The sequence below is a fragment of the Melozone crissalis genome, unplaced genomic scaffold, assembly GCF_028551555.1.
Source record: "Melozone crissalis strain CALT ecotype California unplaced genomic scaffold, PUWL_Pcris_2 ptg000019l_1, whole genome shotgun sequence".
Classification (NCBI taxonomy): Eukaryota; Metazoa; Chordata; class Aves; order Passeriformes; family Passerellidae; genus Melozone; species Melozone crissalis.
The window spans coordinates 16418757-16443579 of NW_026535797.1; the positions used below are offsets into that span (position 1 = coordinate 16418757).

General features: G+C 39.8%; 2 protein-coding genes across 5 annotated transcripts in view; both read left to right on the forward strand.

Annotated features, from left to right (window-relative positions):
- The window catches only part of LGI1 (leucine rich glioma inactivated 1), a 28832-nt gene extending 26502 nt beyond the window's left edge, over positions 1 to 2330 (forward strand). For all 4 annotated transcript variants that reach the window (XM_054276631.1, XM_054276633.1, XM_054276632.1 and 1 more), the window contains 3 exons: positions 337 to 506; positions 917 to 1081; positions 1165 to 2330. In XM_054276631.1, coding sequence (XP_054132606.1) covers positions 337 to 506; positions 917 to 1081; positions 1165 to 1982 — 1153 coding nt within the window. In that variant the 3' untranslated portion in view covers positions 1983 to 2330. The remainder of the gene's footprint in view (positions 1 to 336; positions 507 to 916; positions 1082 to 1164) is intronic.
- A 14967-nt stretch (positions 2331 to 17297) lies between these two features.
- SLC35G1 (solute carrier family 35 member G1) lies at positions 17298 to 23088 on the forward strand. The gene is given in 4 exon segments (XM_054277275.1): positions 17298 to 17332; positions 17334 to 17569; positions 21219 to 21399; positions 21905 to 23088. Coding segments are annotated over 4 exon segments (1212 nt in total). The 3' UTR covers positions 22665 to 23088.
- The last annotated feature ends 1735 nt before the right edge of the window (positions 23089 to 24823 follow it).

Here is a 24823-nt window from a genome sequence, read left to right on the forward strand (position 1 = left end):
TTTTTTAATCTAGAATGCTTCTACTGAGAAGGAGTAATGCAAAGGAAACAGGAGTCATTAGTTTGGGAGACTTTTATGTACCTGTAAACTTGGAGAAATAGATAAAAACTTCTGACTGATCACCAAGTTAAGGTCTCCTTGATTACCTTAATATAATTAAATCTGTGTGGGTTCTGGTATGTAGATTTAACTATGGGTCAGGATAAATTAAGCCAGGAAGGCCTCAAGTAAGAATAAGCAAGAGGGCACTTATTTAATAGAAGCCTGTTTTGTTGTTCTCAAGGAAAAATACATTAGCTGACTACTTCTTTTCAATGCATGATTTATTTGTTGTAGAGATCTTAGAGGCAATGCATTTAATTGTGACTGCAAACTCAAGTGGTTAGTGGAGTGGCTGGGCAGCACCAATGCAACTGTTGAAGACATTTACTGTGAAAGCCCACCAGAATATAAGAAGCGCAAGATCAATAGCCTCTCTCCAAAGGAGTTTGATTGCATTATTACAGGTAATGTGCCTTAAATTATTTAATCTTAAAGTCAAAGCTGTAGTTTTTCATTCTAGAGCCCATTTTTGCAGGAACGCTGCATTCTGGACGGAATTTCTACTAAAATCAATATGAACTTTGCTGGTCTAAGTCTGACATGGGAATCATTTGGGAGCAGGGTCCTATATTTCAGTATCCACTCAAACTTTAGTATGTTACATAATGAGTTGGAAAACTGGGACATAAAACAGCACCTCTTTTTATTGAGAAAGATTGAAAACCAAATTGCAGTGCTCCTTTATCAACAGAAAAATTCTACTAGTGATGAAATACTGTAATTTGTAATAAATTGGTATCTGATAAGCAGATGTTTTTTCAGTACAGTATGTAAAGTATCTCTGTAATTATCATCTGTTGTGTACAATTTGCAGAATTTGAAGTTTATCAGTCCCTGCCATACCAATCTCTGTCAGTAGATACTTTCTCATATATGAATGATGAACATGTGGTTATTGCTCAGCCTTTTACTGGAAAATGCATCTTTCTTGAATGGGACCATGTGGAAGTGATGTTCAGGAATTACGACAACATTACAGGTATGAACACTGCTTGACAAAAAACCTTACAACAAATTATCCAAAAGTGATACTAACCCTGTCTCTTACTTTTCTTTTTATAGGTACTTCAACTGTTGTGTGTAAACCTATAGTTATTGAGAGTCAGCTGTATGTCATTGTCGCACAGCTGTTTGGAGGCTCCCACATATATAAAAGAGATATTTTTGCTAATAAGTTTATAAAAATTCAAGATATTGAAATCCTTAAAATCCGAAAACCCAATGACATTGAAACTTTCAGGATTGCTGAAGACTGGTATTTTGTTGTTGCAGACAGTTCAAAGGCTGGTTTCACCACGGTTTACAAATGGAATGGGAATGGATTTTATTCCCATCAGTCTCTGCATGCCTGGTACAGAGATACTGATGTGGAGTATCTTGAAATATCTGGCAAACCACATTTAATTCTGTCAAGTAGTTCGCAAAGACCTGTAATATATCAATGGAACAAAGGAACAAATGAATTTGTTAAGCGGTTTGATATTCAAGATATGGAAGATGCATATGCAGTGAAGCATTTCAAGGTGAAAGAGGATGTGTACATTTGCTTAACAAGATTTATTGGGGACTCTAAAGTAATGAAATGGGGTGGTTCAGCATTTCTGGATTTACAAAGGATGCCATCCCGAGGGTCAATGGTATTCCAACCGCTTCAGATAAATAATTATCAATATGCCATTCTTGGAAGTGATTATTCTTTCACTCAAGTCTATTATTGGGATGCGGAAAAGGCAAAATTTGTGAAGTTTCAAGAATTAAACGTGCAGGCACCAAGGTCTTTCATACATGTCTCCATCGATAAACGAGATTTTCTCTTTGCTTCAAGTTTTAAGGGAACTACATTGATTTATAAACATGTCATAGTTGACTTAAGCGCATGACACTCACAATTCTGAGATTACATCAGACTTTCTACCGTAAGCGGACAAAATGAACTAAATGCATGATGACTCTCTTATCTTACTTCCAAATGAATGCCTTTAAAAGTTGAGATTGCTAGAACAAAGTATTACTAGTATCTTCATCTTTAATTGTCAAGTCTAGTGGTGTTGGAAGTTGCATTTTTTAACAAAAAGAAATTAAATTAACTGTTCTTTGCATCCACAATATGTAAATACATGTGCAACTGCATCTGTTGCTATAAAGAATATTAAGATGTACTTTTCCATTTATTTATTCACCTGTTTGAAACAACTGCCAAATAAAATGTTTACATTTTGTGTCTTTCACATTCCAAATATTATTTGCAGGTGATACTTTTTATTTGTGTATATATTATACACATATAAAATAAAGCCAAGAAGGCATATTGCCCAGTGCAGTGTTGCACTGCAGAGAAGATGCATGAAAGATCAGGTGGGTTTTACTAATAACAAGAAGTTCTTGATAAAAATACTGCATTGAAACACAAGCCTATAAATTATCACCTGGACAATCCTTGCACTTATTGGAAACTTCACTGACTTAAACAGAACTCTAACCAGAAAAAAGAATTCAGTTATCTAGATGTGCTTGTAGTATGAAGGGTTCAGTTATACACATCTAATTGTAGGCTAGGCCTTTGTACTGTGTGTAGCTGTTTCTAAACATCTACAAAGAGCTTGGCAGAATAAAAGACAAGGTAAAGGTCTGTGTTTGTTCACCTGATGCTGAAGAAGCACAAAACAAATATCTTGTACAGCACTGAGCACTGGGGCTGTTACTGTGCTGAAAGCTAGAAGCAAAGCTTATTTTTCATCTAGCATTATTTCTCTAGCTGAACTGTCACACATCACTTGCATGAATTCTGTGTCCTTGTCAAGTCTTTCCACTGTAATTGCAATTATTTAGTCTTCAATGAATTTATTCCTTATTCTGAATGAAGCTAGTGAATGGGAAGTAATTTTTTCCACTACCCTGCAATGAATCTTAGTACCAGGTAGTTCTGAAATTCAGGGAACTTTGGCTGTGTAGTCAGTTTGTATAGTGTATGTAGCTCCAGGGAAGCTAACTGCATCTGTTAAATTGTGCCAAATCTGAATGTGGCATGGAAATCTATCACAAGCTCAAAGTTAAAATAGTCTTTTGTTTGCATTCATCTAGTGCACCATTTGAGAGAAACCTACACTGATGCTGAAGATGATTTAGTGCAGCTCAGGAGGAAAGCTCAAGTTTATTTTAGATACCTTTGCATTCATTTAAGTTACCAAGCGTTGTGCTTCAGTGCCATCTTTAAAATAGAGACATGAATACTGCGTTCATTTCCAGACATTTCTACCATTCACTGATGTTGACTGGTGAATAAAACTAATCATACTGTGCATGTCAGCTAATCACATGAGCTGATTAATGTATATTTGGGAAGTCAGTCCTAAACAGTATGCCTCTGTAATAGATAATGGAGGTTTTTTTATATTTAATGTTATTTAAAATCAAAAATTCCAACCTGAACAACACTACTCTAGTAAGTTAATTTTTCTGGTGTCTTTTTATCCATAGCTGCATATGCTCTGCTAAGCATTTGGCTTAGTAACTACCTATTCCATAAGTATTTACAATGTGAGTAGAAAGATTTTAAACTATGTTTCACAGCTGAAACTTCCCAATTGTTTCTTAAATACATTTCCAAATATCATCTTAATAAATACTCTCTTGTTTGGCAGTTTCCTTTGTATGTCAAACCGTATTTCCTTTATATAGGATTTCAAACCCCAGATGAAGCCAAATAATAATTTTTTTTTATTTCTCAACATTGGCTGCATATCTGTGACTGCCAACTCAGTTTCTTCTTCAGTGCCCTTTGCATGGGAAAGGAATGAAATATAAACATGAACTCATCTCCAATCTGCCAGCAAACCATTAAGTGTTTTCTATTCTTCTTGTCTTCTGTTTCAATCTTTTACTTAAGGTCCTATTGAATTATGTGCACTGGTTTTTATCTGATTTTTCCCATTATACTTGCCTACATGCACTCTCTATCAAATTATAAAGATAATGGCTATGCATCCTTCTCATTATGAACATATTATAAACATCTGGCTGAATTTAAGTGGAGTTGGAGAAACTTGCTAATCTGCTACCAACATTTATTTACAAACAGCATATTGCCTCACAGTGTACCTTGAAAAAGTTACATTTCATGGAAATATATTCCAGAACCAGCCAGCTGTGCTGGCTAAGGCCTATGCTATCATAGTGCTATGATTGCTCTCCTGAGTTTTACCTCATTCTGAAATGATGTGACAGACTTACAGGAATTCACTGTTACTCCTGGGTTTAAAGGAGGAATTTAAATGCCTGCAAGGGTGTGAGTCACTAGAATTTTACACTCACAATACATATAAAACTCACCATGGTGCAGTGGAGGGTGGCAAGGGATCAATCTGCTGGAGAACACAACTGCAGTATCAGTTTGGTTGTTCCTTCAGAAATTTTTTTCCTATAGTCAAGCACTAGTGATTTGGGAAGTTCTTTTCATGTCAAGCCTATGTCATTTTTGGAAGGTCAGCTAATTACTATAAAATGCTGAATCTAAACCTGTTTTCTTTTGAAAATCCCTTTCTCTAGTCCATTATGTCAGGTGGAGACTCACAGGGACAACAGCCAGTTTCTTATTGTGTGACTAGAGCATTTCTTTGTACCACATAAGGAACTGGGGTATTTTTAGAACAGGACTCATAATCCTTAACATAGGAAAGCGTAAAGGCTCATTAGGTGGCTCCCTGTGCTGTTTCTTCCTGATTTCAGAGACTGGGCATTTTAACAGCTCATCTGAGCATAAAGCTAAGGCCTATTCCATCCTGGTTCTCTGCTCAGTACTCCTTCTGATATCAGTGGAAGAGTCAGAAAAAAAAACTAGAACAGAACCTTTCATCATATATACATTGATACTTTTTTAAAATGCTGGATTTTTTCAGCAAAGTCTATGTTACTTGTGGCTGACTGGTTGTCTTCTGTAGTTGTAATGGATTTTCTAAACTCCCTAATTGTTTTGTTTATGACTGACAGAGTATGTAAGGTACTTAATGTATTACAGAAGACAGTATTGAAGGTTATTAATGGATACTGCTGATCCTTGATGCTGCTTAGTCATGTTAATATCTAAGATAGAAAAAAAGAACATTAATGGAATACTATTGTGTTCCTACAACTACTTCATTAGATTTTTAATAGACCCCAAATATAAAAGAATATGCACCTCTGTACTTGGGAAGAGATATATAAAATACATTCAGAATACCTGATACTATACCATGTGTAACTTTTTTTGTCTATTGCAATGCCTAGGACTTGAAGTTTTTTTGTTTCTACTTTATTTGAAAAATATTCCAAAAGCACTCTTCCTACTAAGAAATAAATTCAATAAGGAAATATCTTGTTGTGTAAGGTAACAAAACAAACAGAAATGCATTATTGGTTTGTATTTCATTTTAATTATAACTTCTTCTAAATATTGAAATTTTTAAACTTTATTTGAAGGGGTTGTAACAGCCACTTGAAGTATGCTTGAGGATGGGAAACAATTATTAGCATAGTTAATGATGTGTGATATGCTTTGATATGTTCTAGTGGGAATCTCACTAACAGCTGTATTTATGTATATAAGCATTAAAATATATTGTGTTAGCATTTAATGAAAAATAAAGATTATTTAAACTATAGAAGTAACAAAAAGTCCTTAGACTGACAATAGCACCAAGAGAAAGCAGAGAAGTCAGCATGCCCAAAATGTTACAATTAAGAACAGAATATAAGCACAAAGCAAGTTTCAAGAGAGTGGAAGTTTCCCCTTTCAAGGAAGTCTTTTCCTTTCCATGAAACACGTAATGTGTTTCCCCTCAGTGGGGAACCCTGAAAATCCAGATAATCACCCAGTTCTTGCAAAATACAGTAAGAGGCTTACAAACTTAATGCACTACGTTCATGATCCTAATATGTGGATTTTTTTCCCTTTTGACACCTCTCTGCTACATCAGTCTCAGCCCTGGTGGCACAAAGGGAGTGGTGAGCACTCCACTGCCCCCTGAAAGGGCCAGGGCCCTGCCAGACAGAAGTTAAGCCAGGCTCAGCAGATAGAAAATGCAAACCCAAGCACTCAATTCACTCAGCTGTTAATGCCTCCCCCACTGCCTAGCAGGTTTTCTCTCTGATTTGTTATACATATTGCCAACAGTTCCCACTACCTTTCATCTGCCTGCAGGCCTTGCCCTCTCCTTCCTGCTGATCTGGAGACCTAAGTGTGGCAGTAAAGCTGTGATTTAGACTCCTATTGATTAGAATGGCTGAATGTGTTCTTGTGGCTGGGAACTCACCGATAAATGTCGAGGTCTTGGGGAGTTCAACTCCTCCAGACCGATCTGCGGTACACTGCCTGACTTACTGCTACTGGCAACTTTTCTTCCTTACTGATGACTCTGAATTCTAATTGCTGGTGTTACAGGCATGTCTCTGTTTATAGTTCGCTTAAACAAAGTGCTCAGAGGCAAACCTAACCCTATTTCTATTCAGGAATTTTCCTGAAATGAACTGGAACTACAAAGACCTCCAGTGTGCTATACAGAAGTGGTGTTGTATTTGTGCTTTGAGACTCTGAATCGCTCCAATTAGTTATGGTAGTGTAATACTTCTGTCTTCAAATTTGTTACAGTAGAAAGCAATTTGCCCCTAAATATGCATATTTATATTCATATAATTGTTTATTTATACTCCAAATAAACGGAAATGGATGATAGCAATAATTATGTTACTGTTCCCAATCTCCCATTCATCAAATCAATTTCTGAATTCTCAAAAGTTGTTCTCAACTCAACCTTACTTTATTCTTCCTACTGAATTATTTCAATTGAAAAAGGACTTTCTGACCCATTCTCCCTTCCTGTTCGAAGGCCTGGATAGCAACACCAGTATGTTAGCAAGTTGTCAACCTGCCCAGATGGTGAGCATCCAGAAATACTGAAAGAGCTTCAGAATAAACAGGCTGATCTGCTAAGAATACATAGTCCTTCATTAAAAACCATTTATGTGCAAAGGAACTAGAAGTAACAAATATTATACCTATTTTTTAAAAAAGCTAATGGGATAAATAACCAGTGGAATTTCAGACCAGTAAGATCCACATTTCCCTGAAATTCTAAATGAAAATGGAAGTGTAAAATTTCAGGGGAAATTAGGTAACTAAGCAAGTGGGACAGGATGACTAGTGAAGTTGAGAGTCTAGAAAGGCAAAATACTAAACATAGGAAAGAAATGCTCACAAAGTCTAAAATTAACAGTGAAGAAAGTCAACTTGACATTGTTGTGAACAACTCAGGAAGATACTGATCTCAATGTACAGCAACAGGAAAGAACAAATAATGCTACCACATGTACAGGATAATAGGGAGACTACAACAGTACATGTCATGGCAAATCACTGCTGTTGCCTTATTTGAGATACTGCATGCAGTACTCATGTAGTCATCTCAAAAAACTCTGCAAGGTAATTAAGGACTCAGAAAAATTTATTGAAGGAAGCACTTGACACTATCAAATCCCAAGCCATAAACCAAAATACCTTCCCCCACAAATTAAACTGTGGCATTCACTGTCATAGGCAGTGACATAGGTGACAATAATACAGCATTCAGAAAGTCAAACATGGATAAATTACATAAAAAAAAAAATTCTATCACTTTAGTACTGAACAAAATTGCTCTTTATTAGGGAAAAGAGGAGTCTTTGCACTTCTGTGAGAAACATCTGCTTGTAACGATTTGGGATGAAAAGCCAAGCAGCTGGATAATGACTGTGCTCCAGTATTGCATTTCTTATTTTCAGTTCTTGAGACTCAGTGCTCAGAAATTAGCTCAACTTTGTTGTTGAGGTCCACAAAACAAAATATATAAGATTTACATATGCCACAGCCATTCAGAAGCATTTACAATACTGAGAATGTGAACATGGAGAAAATCTGTAAAATACCAGCAACATAATTCCTTGAAATTATGTCAACATTTAAAAACTTTTGGCAAACAATTTGCAAGCACTTGAGAATGTAATTGCACAACTTAGGCTGACTTCAGCTATGTAAGTCATGACAGAAGTAGATTCCCATGGGAAGATCAGAACTCAGCTTTTTATAAGCCTATTATTAAGCTTTGAGTATTAGAGCTGTAGGAATATTAGTAACAAAGTACCTTATGATTAAGCAGGTAATAGTACTGTCCTGTGAAGGAGTAATTTCTAAACCACAGAAACAGATCAACAATTTTGGAAAAACTAACAAGCAAACAAACAATTCCCCTTGTCACAGTTTCCAAATAACTGTGTAATTTGAAATCCTTATCTTGCCCTCATTTTTCCCCCATATACAATAACATAAAGATACTGCCCATTCAGGAAAATCACCATGCCTATGTTGCTCCAAAGTGTGAAACAAAGAAGAAAAATGATAAATCTGGAACAGAAAATTTAATTGCACATGTGAATATGTAAATTTTCTGACAGACAGACTACTACTAAAAAGAGAGCATCCTTTTAATGTTTACACTTGAAGGCATTAGCTACATGGATTATAGATTGCAATCACAAATAAAAATCCTCTGCTTCTAAATAATTCATGTTCACTGACACAAGTTCAGTCTTAAATATTATCATTAACTTTTTCTTAGCATTATTTAAGATAACAATGAGTCCTTAAAACTAAACTCACTTCAAGGCTGAGACCAAGAAAAAATATCTGGTACAACAGCTGCTAGAAAAGCTTTGCCTTTTTATACAGGGTTCTGGACTAGATCAAACTGCAACAGCACTATGCTAATCATCTTTTATTAGCTTGAACCAAATTGGAAATGAATGTTTGTTCCAAAATTACAACTCATTTCAGAATTTCTGTAAAATGATTTTGAGAGCAGTGATGCAACCAGAGGATCCAAGAGTAAGAAAAATGGAAGCTAATTTCTACTGTTTATCAAAAAATCTTATGGGTGTGGTTGTGACTTCATCCAAAATTGTATAAATGCAATTAAGCACAATTGCAAAATAATAACTTAAAGAATTATATGAACTGCAAAGTGTACCTGGCAAGACTATTACAAATAAATTATGCCATAGCAATATCACTCTATACAGCCAGAGCTCCCTTGAACCAGTAAATTGCAAGGGTCCTTCCTTTTCTGAGAATACCTGATAGCCCTCCTTGCTCCTGCACTCAGAGCAGGCACCCAGAAGCTGCCCTTGGAAGAAGAGAACGAGCTCCAGTCATGCCTCAACAGAAACAATTTCCTTGAGGTACAGCCACAGACCAGAGGCGTTCCTCTCAGTGACAAGGACAGCTCAGCAAGGTCTTGAGGGCAGCAGCTTGTGCATGTCAGAACATTCCCACTTTTGCTGGTATTTCAGAGGGAGTAATCAGCTTGTGTGTGTCATCAAACCCGAGCTCACTTAGCGTCCACTTGCTGGGAGCCAGGAACAGATTGCAGAGGTCAGCACACGCCGCAAAAGCTTGGTCAGCCCATTCCTAGGGGGCTGCCACTCTGGCACTGTTCACAGGATCTGAGCTAGCTGAGGTTACAGGGACATAAAAATAACCATTTGGAGTTAGACCTGGGCTCGTGTGCTCCAGTGTCCTGCCTGCTTGGTGATGCTTATTAGAAAACCCAGCAATATGGAATTGCAGCACTATGATTTCCCTATATACCCTCTCAGCCTCCTGCAAGAAAGGAAAAGAAACCCTGCTTCTTTCCTTAAGGAGGTGATCTTGTGGACAGCAAATGCCCAGAATAGGTACATCCCTCATGCAAGGCAGCAGCAGGGTTTTTGCTCTAATGAGGAACGCTCTTCTGCACTGCGGCTCCTGGAGGTAATGAAGGAGCACTGACTCAATTAAAAAATCATGAAAAAAAAAAAGACCCCACTTATGTCTGTGACTCTGACAAAACAAAAGGGCTTTCAAATCTGTATTGAAAGGTTTTCTTTCCTTAACAAAAGCTGGAGCTGCATTTCAGATCACTCCCCTTTGAACATACTGGTACAAGCAAACTGACAGGAGTGAGCTTGTTGGAATACGATGAGAGGTGCACAGGCTGAATGATGTTGGTGTTTCATATGTTTGTCATAAGTCTATATATACATACCAACATAAATATGCTTTATATAATAATGTAACAATAGAATAAATCATTCAGACATATAAAAATATATAAATGTGTTATAGAGTCCCAATGCACTAGTACTGAACCGTCACCTGTGACAAGGTTATTTACATTTTATGTAATTTTTGTTCTGGAGAAAAGTAGAAACTAATGAAGAATAATCTCCTTCAAGTAAGGCATATAAACAATTGCTTAATAATTCATAGGAGTTGCTAGTAAGGAAGCATCCCCCTTCTTGCCCTGCAGAGCAGCCCCAGGCAGATAGCTTACAGAATAGGAAACATACTGTGTAAGTGCCAAGAAATGCAGCTGATTGAAATAGTTCTCTCCCTTTCCACGAAGAGAAACTATACATTCAGTCATTTCTACTGCTGTAAAAAGTCAGTTAAAGTGACAGTGACAAAATATAATTGAACAAATGATCTTCTTCTCAAAGTCAGAAAAGGGCATTATAGAACAGAACAAAAGAAGCAAAAATGGCAACTGTGAGCAATTTCCACTTTCCTTCACTCCTCCTAGGGAGCTCTGACCCTCAATGGCACTCAAGCTGCACTTCTGTTTTCTGATTTTTGTACTGTACTGCCTGCCAGAAATCTCTGGAAAGTCACCACCACAAACTTTAAGATTACATAATATTTTATATCTCCTTTGTTTTTTTTTCTCTCCATGGTGCTTCATGCTATGAACAAGAAAGAAATACTCCCTCTTGTCTGCTCCTAATTCCCTAACTGAGTAACTTAAAAGGAGTATGTATTTTATGATTGCATCATTTCTACTCAAGCAGGTTGCAGAATGGTAACTGATAACCTTCTGCCTATTCCTGTTTTTTCTATCTGTGTTTCAAAGAATATCTGCCCTTCCCTCTTTCAAGCCCTTTGGCTTTAGTAGCTGCGTGGAACAAGCTTTTATAGTAATTTCAGTTATACATAGTGGCAACTAAATAACAGGAAAAATTATTTCCAAGATTTCCAAGAACCTCTCCAAGAGAGATAGAAAAAAGAAGAGTTACCAAAGAAAAGCTACCAAAATTCCCAAACATGTTTTTTTTTAAAGATCCAGAAATTGGGATAGATTTGGGAAAGAATTTTAAATGAAAAATATGTTTGGGACTTATATTGTTGAAACTCCAAATTTAGATATTTTAAAATGAAGCACTGTATTTTGGAAAGATCTAAATTTAAGAAACCACTTGGAGGAGATGCTTACCAGAAGAAGCACCTACCCAAGGCAGTGCATGCATAAATTCTAGCATGCTCATTTCTTCTTTTTCATAATCATATGCCATCAATTTTTGGGGTTTTTTTCTGGATTCCTTTTAAAGTTTCTTGTATTTTCCTTCTTTTTTTTCCACTGTGCATCACTGACTGATCTTAATCTTTATGAGTAACAACTTATTCAAAGGGAACCGATCTTTACTCAGTTTTATGGCTAATCTGATAACTCATAACTAAAAATAGTACTGACACATCAGGAAGTGCAGTGAGGCAAAGGGAACATGCCAAGATTGCATTCACAGCATAAATGGCTCCAATTAACAACTGGAATTGTAAGAATTCCTGTCCTGGAAGTTTTTTATGTATAGTGAGCACTCAGATACCTCCAACCCACCAAATGAGACAATATGCCTGAATAAAACCCCACCCACAATTCTTTTGCCAGAAAGGAGACTTTTCTAAATTCAGACTTTCACACTAGTTGCCTTGTCAAGTTTATATTGAAAATATAGATTCTCCTAAAGAAGTAGAAATAATAACCTTGTACATGTTTTATCAAGCACTGCCAGTTTGAAACATTAGGAATTCTGTTCATTACCTGCACTGTATCACTGCATAAACTAAGAACATACCTGACATGGAGGAGTTACACCTGAGAGAGAGGCACACAGGCTGTGTAAATACACATTTATTGTTAAAAACTCCTTTCACTGAGAATAGCATGATATACTTGTAACAATCTATAAAACTTCACTGCAGTACAACAGCAAGTGCTGCTGCCTCCTCAGAGTAGCAGGCCAAGGCCTGAATGCCACCCATCACCACAGTGCTTACAAAACTTATTACAGTTTTGGCCTGTGGCAAATACAAATGATCCACAAAACCAGTGCACTGCTGTTCGTTTTCTTTTCCAACAGTGAGTTCTTTCCCAAGAGTGAGTGAACTACAGTTCACTCTATTGGTTTGCTTAGATGTTTGTGTTTTTTGGTGGAAATAAAATGATAGAAAAAGGAAGAATCATACAGATTTTTCATTAGGTGAGTAAAAGAAAATATGTTTTTGTCCAAGATGTACTGGAATATCAGCCTTTTCCATGTGCTTAAAGAGAATTTAAAAATTGCATAACTTTTTAAAGATCACCATCTATATTTGCATAAGCTCTGCAGACATTCATGTGAAATACAAGAATGAAAACACTGCGGTCTTCAGAGTACGTAGAAATTATTTTTAATTTATCCTTCCAGGAATACTAGCTACAGAGACTTGATTGCTTAGCAAGCAGTGCATTTAAACCATCTGAGGACAGAAGCATGACCTTTATGTGACCAAAGTCAGCTAAGCAGTATACCTTTAATACTGGATTGAAAGCACCCTAACAAGTATAGAAGCCATTATTTTTCAATTCTTCAGAAGTAAAGAAAATAAATTCTTCCATTCTGGAGACCCCAGAACTTTTTTTACTTCTTACTTCTACTGAATTTACCTATCTCAATACTTTCAGTTTCCTGAAGAGCAACTGCTAGTAGTGTAATCTGGAAAATGCAGTTAAAAAGAGCCTCAGGGTATCTCCCTTATATTGACCATAACTGCAGGATTCCCTATTATTTCAATGTTCCACCCCATCTCCTGTTTTATAATACTATTCATTACAACCACCAGCTCAGGAAGAAGAAAACTGTGATACTTGGAACATACTGTGACACAAGATTAAAATGTTTGTACCACAGTCCTATATATACATGCAGAAGCAATTAGTGGTGATGGCAAAACCTGGGCTCATTCACCATCCACCTTAACAGGGAAGCTGAAAAGTACAGGTCTCTTCTAACACCTGAGGAGGACATGAAACCCACTAAGACAGACTGGAATTTTGATGGGGAGGCAGGAGCTCATATGGACCACATTTTCACTGTGCTGAAAGACTACAAGTTTTCATTCATCTTAAACATAACTTCTGTTTTACAGTTTTTTTTAATATGTTTGAACACAGGAGCATGTTGCCCTGGGAGGTGGTGCAGTCTCCATCCTTGGAGATATTCAAAGTCTCAACAGAGAGAGAATCTTGAACTCTAGCTGACCCCACTTTGAGCAGGGGAGGGTGGAGCAGATGACCTCTCAGGGCAGCAGATGTGTCATCAGCCTCAGCTATTCTGATTCCCAAACAGCTCTGGGTTGGACAGAAGTTTGAATGAATGAACAGGACAATGAAAATCCTTGGTGCTGCAATAATCATCTGTTTTATGGCACTCAGGTGCAGAGGTAAATGGTTATTACAATGCACTTAAGAGTTGGATCCATTTCAGAAGCTGAGAAAGTAATTCTTATCTGTTTTTTTGTTAAACCTTTTCAGAAGGAAAGGAAACCGTGCAAGTTTATTATTTATTTTGTTACTTCACATTAGTCTGTATTTCTTTGGATGAAATTTTGCCCGACAACTTTAAAAAATTGGTTTTACAGAATTGGCATTTTTACAGAATAAGTGTCATTGATATGGGCTACTGTTTTGATTTAAATCTACTACTTTTATAGCTTAAGCAGTGCCTAACAGTGCTGACACAGCTATGTTAAGATGAAACTGGGATAGATGTCGCCAGGATGTTCCACGTACCAGGAATCCAGATGCCTTTCCTGCTGGAGCTCAGCAGAGCTCTTAGTGCTGCCCTCAGGAGAGGTGAGTAAGGGCCAGGTCAGCCCTCAGTTTATATTATTTAGTTCTCACTAAACCTCCAAGAGCAGCAGTGTTCCAAAAAGCTTATTAGAATATATCAGCAGTGGATAAAAGAAATTTTGTGATAATGGATAAAGTTCTTATAATCTCTTAGAAAAGTCCCACGGTTCTCCACAAAACTTATCTAATTGCTTTGTCATTTGTGCTTGTTAGTGTTTCTGGAAAGCCACTCTGAGGAGTCAGAAACAGCATTTGCAGGGGGGGAGGTGGAAACCAAAGGGTCCCTTATGAGGCACACAGACCAGCAACTCATTACGGGACTTTCAGTACCTGCCAGGCCTGTACCTCAACCTGCAGTGAAATACTGGATTGTTCCTGGCATTTACAGTGACAAAACCTGTGCCTGAATTCTGGATGACAATATTCTTCCTTTGGAAAGAGCAGCCTCAGAAAGCTGTCTGTGTGGAGAGTGGTGAATGTGCAGGAGCTGGCTCACTTTCTGCACTTATGGAAACCAAATAAATGCCATTCTAGCTGGTGCTGCAGTTACATTTCAATGATCAAATTGCCCATGCTTACTAAAGCCTTTTCTTATGGAGTTTGCACTCAGCAAAGACATTATAGGTGATGTGCTGGAGAAAGGAACAGCCAGTTCTGGGCACAGTATCACAGAGATGAGACTTAATCTGTACTTGAAAAAGCTGCATTAGACATTGACCTGCACATTTATGCAGGTACTTAATTTTCCAATCCATGCCTGCAAATTACATTTGCCTGCTGCTTAGTTTGGGCAGCTGCAACTGCTCTGTTTCCTTGTTCAGGGAAGAGGGTTGTACTTTACAAGGAGAACTTGGAAGCTCTCAAGCTGAGACAATCCTGGCAGTTTGACCAGGAGCAAACAGAACACTTCATGTATCTTGGCGTAAACAAACACTGCCCTCAGATGTTCCCTTTCAAAACCAGACACGGAGGGGTACGGAGGGGGTTCTTGCAGTCTCTTTGAAACTCTCAACAGCTCAGCACTTGGCACGTTAAAAAAATTTACTATTATAAAATAAATATATAATCTACACATTTTAAGAAATAGCCAGAAATTGTAAGAACTCATTAAAATTTGTTCTGTGTCTGTACTGTGGACCATGTTTAGGCTCTGGTTTTATTCACTGAAGATGAGTTAGCCAGCTGCTCCTGCTGTTACTCACTCCAAAGGCACCTCACCCAGCGACTGTGCAGCCAGCCACAAAAATTGGGGTGAGTGTGTTCTGCTGCACCCCCAGGGCCCAGGGGATGGGCCAGGTGTTCCCCTGAGACACATGTGGGATCAGCAACCTGGGATGGCTGCTGAGAGAGAATCCCCACTGCCCTTCCACCAAAACTCGTCTGGGGAAGGACAGGTCTAACTTTGTGTTGGTGATTCGTGGAACAGCGGCCTGTGAAAGCTGCCTTGGAGTGCAGGGAAGTGTAAGTATCTTCAGAAAGCAGCAGGCTGCCAGGTTTATTTGCACCTTTCTCTCTAAATTCAACTCCGATTAAGAGATAAGTGCATTAAGAAAAAGTGACTTCTTAATTAAGAGAAATTTGGGAAATTTTGTGTCTCCAGAGGAAAGAATAAAGCTTTCAGTATAGACTTTGTAGAGAGCTATCTTGATAGAAAATGTAACACAAGTTGTTCATAAATACTGCAGCATATATTTAATTATTTTCTTGGTTTATAGCAACAGAAGTTCAGATAATGTAAATATTTAGAAATAATTCTGATTTCAACACAACCTTATTAATTGATTTCTCTTATTTTAATAATTGATATAGCACATCTAATTTTTAGTTAAGAACAATTTGTGAAACAATTCTGGTCATATTAATCAACTGCTGGCTCCAAGATAATGAAATACTTACAGCCTCTGGTGGGTTAGCATGGACTATAAAATGTGCTAAATTAGAGACACCAAAAGCTTGAAATAGCTTTTATGAGGTAGCTTGAGGGAAAACCGAAAATCGTTTGTAGGAAATAGCTTTTATCTACCATTTGGCATTCATTTTGCTAAAGCTGTAGATTACATTTCCCTTTGTTAAGAATAAAGAAATAAACAGGGATTAATTTATGCAGCTAAGAGATTAATGTGAGCATAAATCTTTCCGTTTAATAGAAATTCCTCCCATTTTAATTATTGATAACAGTTCAACTTGCTCAAAAGGGGAAAAAATAGCATTTTAAATTTATTCTGCTTCTTTTACTCTGCACTTTTTTATGGGTGAGGAAAAAGGACTACTCCTGTTTTTCTCTCTACCCTTTCTGATTCCCCTGCCCAAAGGCATCGGCAGCATTGCTTTCTTACGGAAAACATCCAAGGAGGTGGCTACATTTCTGTACCTCACTAACAATCCTGACTGAACTGCCCACCAGGTTCGCATCTCCATTTTCACCCGGAGCAGGCAGCAGCTCTGGCAGGGATCGATGCGCTGTCCCTGCTCACTGACACGGCAGCACTGACGGGGGCACCGGGGCCATCCCGGCTCTTCACGGGGCGCGGAGCGGGTCCAGGGAGGTCCCACGGTGACAGCCGGGCCAGGCGAGGCTGCGGCCGCTGCACTATCTCGGGGCAGTATGTGGGTGCACTATGTGGGTGCACTATGTGGGTGCAGTATCTCGGGGCACTATGTGAGTGCACTATGTGTGTGCAGTGTCCGGGCGATGGGCCCGGCCAGGTTGAGCTGAGCTGAGCTGAGGGGTCAGTGCCGCGGGCACACACAGCGCTGCTTTCACTTTGGGCGCGCAAATGACGCAACGACGCCCCCAAAATAACTTCGCGTCACCTCTCCCCAGTGTTTTATCTCTTCTGCTCGCGAACTGCCGCGGCCTGCGCGGCCCCCTCGGCTCTCCGGCGGGGTCAGAGCTCCCCCTCCCGAGGCACCACGGCCTCGCTGCTCCCCGGCACCGCTCCCGCTGCCCTCGCCGGGTGTCTCTCCGGGGGACGCCAGGAAGGAAGCGGCGGGGCGCTGCCTCCTGTCCCGGCAGGGGCGCTCCGCCGCCGCCCGGCTCGCAGGCAGGTACCGGCCGCGGGAGGGCCGGGCCGCCCGGGCGGTTCCAGGCGGGGCCTGGCGGGGGGTGGCGGAGCCGGGACCCGGTGCAGCCTCCCCCGCGGGTGCTCGGCGCTGCGGGCGGGCGGGGGGAAGGCGGCGGGCGGCGCTGGGCGGCCGCACCGCATGCGCAGGAGGGCAGGTGTCGCCGGCAGCCGAGGAGCCGCCGGGAGCATCGCGGCAGCTCCGCGTCCTCATGGTGCTGTGTCAGGGCGGAGAGGGCGACGCTGCTCCGGCAGCGGGCAGGCAGGAGCCGGAGGTGCCGCCCGGCCGGGAGGACGGGCCGGGTGCGGTGCAGCCGTGCCCGGTGCCCGGCGTCGAGGCGGCGGGTGCCGAGGAGCGCCGCGCTTGTGGCTGCTGCTCGGGCATGTCCTGGCCGTTCTGCTGCGAGGCACCTGGTGAGGAGAGAGAGTCGGGCAGGGGGGCAGCGTCGTCCCGGCAGGGCTGCCCGCTCTCGGGGTGACATTGCCGGGCCACGGGGGATGAAGAGGCGGCCCGAGGGCATCGGGCCGTCCGCACGTGGCGGCGGGGCGGGGAGCGGCCTCGGGCGGCTGCAGAGGGCGCCCGGCATCGGTGCCCGCCCCGCCGGCGGCAGGAGCCGCCTCGCCGCTTCCGAGCAGTCCTCGGCCGCGGCAGCTCGCACCTGGTGCCCGCGGGTCACCTGCCAGCGGGTTCGGCCTCGCCCTCGTCCTCCCGTCCTCTTGAGCGGACAGGCCGGCCCCGGTGAGGGAATCAGCGGGCCGGCAGCACGTCCTGCTCCGTGCCCCTGTGCCCTGCGCCTGTGTGCCGGGCGCGGCTCGGCCGGGTGCCCGGTGCTCCCCGCCCCGGGAGCGGGCACAGCGCCGGCACCGCTCACCCCCAGGGCCGGGCGGCTCTGTCGCCTTTGTGAGAGCCTCGGGAGCGGTTATTCCTCGGGAAAACAGTAGTTCCTGTTTTTAAAGTTTTAGAGGCTTGACAAGTTTGGATAAATAGAGGTACCTTCTGCCTGTGTGAACTTCTGACACTACAAATGCATTTGAGAGCGCGCTTTAGGTGGTCCACGTACTTGGGACTATGACTTCCTGATAAAGCCACAAATTGATAAAGCCACAAACGTGTTGGGAAATATGTAACATGTAGGTTTAAAGTGGAGTTGTCTTAAAACATAAATGCCACCTTGAAATAATTTCTGAAGTTATCTGGAGTACTTTTTTTAAAACAACTTCACTGAAAATGTGTTTGTCATTAAAATGACTGTAATTGACTTTCCAGCAGAAAATAGATTTGTTGGTGAGCTGTGGAGAGGCCAGAGTCCTTCATCAGTGAAATTCACATTAGTGTCACTTACAAAGCAAAGCTTGGGGGAAAAAACCCAGTGTTTGAAATCCTGAGAAACTTTGATTAATTAACCAGAAAGAGTACTTCGGGTTTGGGTTGTCTGCCTCACAAAAGTGTTGACTGAGGTGATGACTGAAGACTATGAATCACCCCTAGATCTTGTCTGCATGACCATGATTAGTTCCAATGCAGGCTGTTGTGCTCCTGGCACTTTACACAAGTCAAAGAGAGCTCTTCTGCTTTTTATAACCTGGGGAATCTTCTGCCTTTCCTGAAGGTCTAAGACAATCATCTTCTCACTGACTATCTTTCCCAAAGCCAGTACTCTTCTGCCTCTCCTGCTATTCTTGAGATTCTTGTATGTGAGAAGTGTGATTTTTTTTCATTGCATGCATTTTGCAAGTGTAAAACTGTTTGCAACAAAGTACAGCATTAAAAACTCAATTAGAATTTACAACTAAAACAGGTCACAGTGGGTGGCATTTACCTATGACTTAAAACAGAAGTGGAAGATTGTTTGAAAGTATTATGTGTGGAGATGGCCAGGAAATAAAACTGGAAAACTAAATCTGTAGCCAGTCAAAAAAAGAGGACTTGGGTACTGCTTGAAATCTTTTGATTTTCAAGCTGCTACATTCTTTGAAACAAGCATGAGTGCTTGACTGTTTTGATGGTGTTAGGCTGGTATTTTGAGGCTTAATGTTTTGTGGGATGGGAATGTTATCTTAATGTAACTTCTCTCTAAAACTTACTTTGAAATAAGTACTCTTCAGAACTGCAGTTCTTGTTTTTGGTGGAAGAACTTAGACCATTTTATTTTTAAAAGGAAATAAAACACTTTCTTATTGCGCTAAGTACATGCTTTGGCAATTCAAGACGTTGATGGTTTAAATTCTAGTATTACAAGATTCTAAAGATTCTGGTTTTGATAGGCTTGGTCTATTGGGTAGCTTATAGAAATTAGTTCCTGCTGATTTTTGTTTGTTCCTTACAATCCAAAGTTTAGTTCTGGATATAAGATCCTTTCAGTATATTTTGCTTTAATTTGATTGGTTTTCCATTTCAGCGCTTCCTTTATTTAGGTTGGCTTCATTCTGTAATAATCAGAGAAGCTATCATGCCTGAGATAAAAGTTAATAGTTCTGTTTGTGCTGTGTTCATCCATAAACTAGCCTGGGTTTGGATTTCCCGTTTCAGTTATAAGCCAGTCTGATTCCTCTTGTTTCAATATTAGTGACTGTTAATTTTGAAGTTCTGTTATGTGACTGTGTGGATTAAGGCATTACGTAGTTCATGGACACTTTTTAAACACTTTGTTTCATAGTTGGTAGGTGTCCTGGTCCAGTGTTGGTTTGTGGTAGTTTTTATAGTCAGTTTTATGTAAGAGGCTGTTGCTAAACAGAAATATTTCAAGTAGAAGCTGTAACTCTCAGCTGCAATGTGGCAGGATTCCTTGAGAAGTAAACCTTTTGCCTACTTCAGGTTGTGGTTGCTGTTGTAAAGCCTGGGTCCCTAGGACTCCTGCCTGCAGTCCTCCCTTCTAGGCAGTAAGATGCACTTTCTCAGCCTTGAGTGCTGATCTCAAGGAAGATCAAAATGGTTTGTGACAAGTTTTGTTAATTTAAAAAAAAAAAAAAACTCTCAAAACCATACTTAGTTGCTAAGCAACTCACAGCAGTATCCAGCTGATGGTGTTTTGGAGGATCCATAAGGCTCACAGACTGCCACACTATTGTGAGATGAGGCACCCTTTTATCAAAGCACTGCCTCTGGGACATGGAGTTCTTGCTCCTATCTTTAGAGGGAGTTGCAGAAGAAAAGGTAGCTCCCAGTGTTTTATGCAGGTAGAGAAAAAAGAAAGAGGTAGTGAGGTGACATCCCACTCAAATTTTTAGATGGGCTCTGTTTTCCTTGGTGTTCACCTCTAGGTTCAGTGGAAATACTGTTCCTTTTATGCAACAAAGCAATAACAAAAAAGGCTGTTTTCTTTGGAGATTGCTGCTGCTGACTTCAACACAGTTCACTGTCTCACAGTTCTCCCTCTCCTTGCTTGCTTTTTTTTTTTTTAATCAGTGTGGAGAAAATGAGTGGAACGAGGAAGAGTATGTTGTTGAAGAGAGCCTGAGGCAGTGAGGAAACTTGAATAGAAACATTAGACTTGGGAAACTTTCAGGAAGGGGAAGTCTGACAAATAAGCATAAACTAAGGTCTTCATGGAATTATGATAAATACCAGGCCTTTGATGTTCTAACATTTTCTGCTTAAAAATCTGTATTTGATGCCTATTTGAAGAAAATATTTGGATTCTTACAGCGAGATAAAAATGTTATCGGTCTTGGTCAAATTTAGGGTGATTTAGTTGCAAAATAAACATGAGGTATAATAAAAATGAACTTCTGTACAGAGATTTTATATTGTGTATTTGTGAGAAAGGAAATTAACTTTTGCTTAGGAACCTTAGTTAACTAAGCAGCTGATTCCCAAGATAATAGTTTCAGAGTCTGACCATGGACTGTTTTGTAGTCAGTTACATTTGTTGGTTCCTGGGCAGAATTGTGACTAGTCCCTATATAAATCACCCGTACTTGTCTGATATCTACAAGAAGTTAAGTCTGCCTTCTCGTGTAGAACTGCAGTGTTATGTATCTCTGTACACTGCAGTGTACAGAGCTCTCTGATCAGAAAAGTCTTCTAGTAGATCCTTATTAACTGCAGTTTTATCTGTTGCAGGGGCAAAGAAGAAAGCTGCATGCCCAGGACTTGGTCTGTTTTATACCATACTGTCTGCCTTCCTTTTCTCAGTGGCCTCTTTACTTCTTAAAAAAATAGAAGATGTACATTCAGTGGAAGTGAGTGCATTTCGATGTGTTTTCCAAATGGCATTTGTTCTTCCTGGTTTAATATACTACAAGTAAGTGTAAAAAATGTTTAAATTTCAAGTTATTTCTTAAAACTAGATCTAGAATTATCACTCAAATATGATTTCAATTCAGTGGTATTTTAGTTTGGACGTCAGTTGCATAACTGCATTATTTTAGATTAGTTGGTCGTTTCTTAATATGATTCAGAAAACTGAAAATCCTTGACTCCCTGAATGGTAGAGGCTTCTACTAGGATTATTGTATCAAATGCTTTGATTTCCACAAAGGGCTGATCTTAAAAAAACAGAAGATAATTTGTAGATACTATTGGGTTATTTTGGAAGTGAAAAATTAATCACTAGAAGAACAGGTTCTGAACTCTGAATGTGATTGGGGGTCATGATGGAAATAAGCTGGTCTGTGATCAGACAGTTAAGAATATTTGGGTATTAAACTCCTTTGACTAGAAAGGTGTATACCATACTTAAATATGTTTGGATGTTAGTCATGAAATAAGCAAGGTAGTGACATTAATATAACATTTCTGTTTTTCAGAACAGGGTTTTTGGGACCAAAAGGTAAAAGAATTTTTCTTTTCTTCCGAGGATTCCTTGGCTCTACTGCAATGGTTCTTCTCTACTACGCTTACCAAGTCATGCCACTAGCTGATGCCACTGTTATAACTTTTACCAGTCCTGTTTTTACATCATTGCTGGCATGGATCTTTCTCAAAGAGAAATACAGCCTTTGGGATGTTCTGTTCACTCTCTTTGCAGTCACTGGAGTGATTCTTATTGCCAGACCACCATTTCTGTTTGGCTCACGTGTCACAGGGATTGAAGGAAGTTACTCAGATCACCTTAAAGGAACTATAGCAGCGATTGCAAGCACGTTATCTGCAGCTTCGACTATTGTTATACTAAGGAAGGTGGGAAAGTCTGTGCATTATTTTTTGTCAATTTGGTATTATGCAGTCATTGGATTAATTGGATGTGTTATAGCATTGTTTGTTTTGAATGAATGGCGTTTACCACATTGTGGTAGAGATAGGGTTTTTCTAATATTAATAGGCTTGTTAGGGTTGGGGGGTCAGATATTTCTCACAAAAGCATTACAGATAGAGAAAGCTGGACCTGTGTCAATAATGAGAACAATGGATGTGGTGTTTGCTTTTATTTTACAAGTTCTTTTTCTCAATCATATACCAACTTGGTGGACTGTGGGTGGTGCCCTTTGTGTAGTAGCCAGTAGTTCCGGAACCGCCATTCGTAAGTGGAGACACAGTGTGAAAAAAGCTAAACAGAGGGAAATCTAACCATGCAGACACCAATTCACTACAGAAAGAAGCAATCTTGGAAGAAATATAAATACAATATTTATTTTTATTTATTTAAATATCCAATTTACCAAATTGTAGCACCAAATTATATCCAGTAAAATAAGTTGACTTTTTTTTAACCAAAATCGAAGATGTTTCAGCAACTGATGAGGTATATACTTTCTTATATTTAGGCGTGCTTATATGGGCAGTAGAAAGATACTTCAAAGATGTTGCTTCCTTTCAGAAGTGTACAATATTTATTTTCCTAAAGTTCCTGGCTCTCCACTTAGACTCTATTTTTCAGAGCAGTGGAAATAAGTCTCTCAGACTTAATAATATTCTGTGCTTGATTACCACAGGGATTGCAGTACAAAAGTTGAAAGAGAATTAAGAGTTGATAATCCTTAAACAACCAGCTCTTATAGAATAGATAAAACTTGTACTTCTATAAGCTTTCTAATTATTATTTTGCACAAAGAGATGCCAAATGTGGATTTAATTTGGATTCTAAAAAAAACAAAAGCAATTTCATTTTTCCAAGTAATATCAAGAGAAAATTAACTTGGGAAAATTACCTATCAGCTTTGCTTTTTTTAAAAAAAGTATTTTAAGTGTTTGCACTTACTTCACAGATATAGTGAAATAACCTAATCACCTATTTTTTTCACAAGTGATTTTCCCTGTAAACATATCTTTAGTTGCTGCAGTCTCAGTGATGAGAGACAACAGTTAATTCTATACCACACATAAATTAGCCCTTTCTTCTGGTAGAGACTGCTGTGCTGTAGCTGCACTTTTCTTTATTCTATGCAAAAGATTATATATTTTAGGTATTTAATATAGGTTATATTTAATGCTGCTTATGACTCTTTTCAGATCCTTCTATACAAAAGTTCTTTATGAGACCAAGTTTGAGTCTCCTTTGCCTTCATAAACTTAGAAGGATTTACATTAAAGCTTTTGCTTGTTTCCTAAGAATGTACAAGAGTGCAATGTAATTGCAGTTTCACAAAAAATGCAGGTTGGCCAAGGTCATACCGAGATTCTACAGAAGAGATTTGAGGAAAGCTTGGTGGAAGGGTGACACTATGCATACAAATCACATTCAGGCATCCACACTGCATCAGACAGTCCTAGTGGGCAACTTCAGTCCCACTTCTCATGCTGGCCCTTTTGAGTCTGCATTTATCACTTCTCTTGCACATCTTCTCATTTTTGTAGGCTTTAGTTTGAATGCAACAAATACTAAAGAAAAATAGTTTTATTACTGATCTTGGTGTCTTTCACATTTCAGGAGGACTAAGTGTTTAGTATTAGGAAGTGGAATTTTCCCAGGTTGAAACTTTTGGGTCTTATCTCAGTAAAGTTTAAAGAAAATTTTTATTGGAATCTTTATTTGGTCCTTTGTATCTTGAGGAGGTTTTCAGTTACTTACTCAGTCTAATGTTTTTCTAAAGAGAATGTTGTCTTCTATACATTTGATAGATGTTTTTTTCTAAATCACTAAATGTGGTGGACTTTTTTTTGATTTATAGATGTCTGGTCACATGTCTTTTCCTTTGCCAGTTAGCATTGCATCCTGTCAGGGCAGATCCAGGGACTTCAGTCCCAAAGGCATAGAATGCAAATAGTACTTTAGGGTCAAAGTATCATAATACACTGAGTCAGAAAGGGCCTGTCAGAATCATTGAGTCCAACTCCTGGCCCTGCACAGGACACCCCAAGAGTCACACCACGTGCCTGAGAGCATTGTCCAAATGTTCCTTGAATCAGATAGTCTTGGTGCTGTGACTGCTTCCCTGGGGACCTTGTTCCAGTCCCCAGATATCCTCTGGATGAAGAACCTCTTCCTAATATCCAGCTTAAACCTCCCCTGACTCAGCTTCAGGGCCTTTACTTGAGTTCTGTCACTGACTACAGGGAAAAGAGATCAGCACCTGCCCCTCCACTTCCCCATATGAGGATGCTGAAGACCTCAGTGAGGTGTCCCCTCAGTTTCTTCTTCTCCAGGGTGAACAGACCAAGTGACCTTAGCAACTCCTCATAAATCTTCCCCTGCAGACCCTTCACCATCTTCATGGCCCTGCATTAAGCTCTCTAATAGCTTAGTGTTGTTTTACCTTATGGCACCTAAAACTGCCCCCAGCACTCAG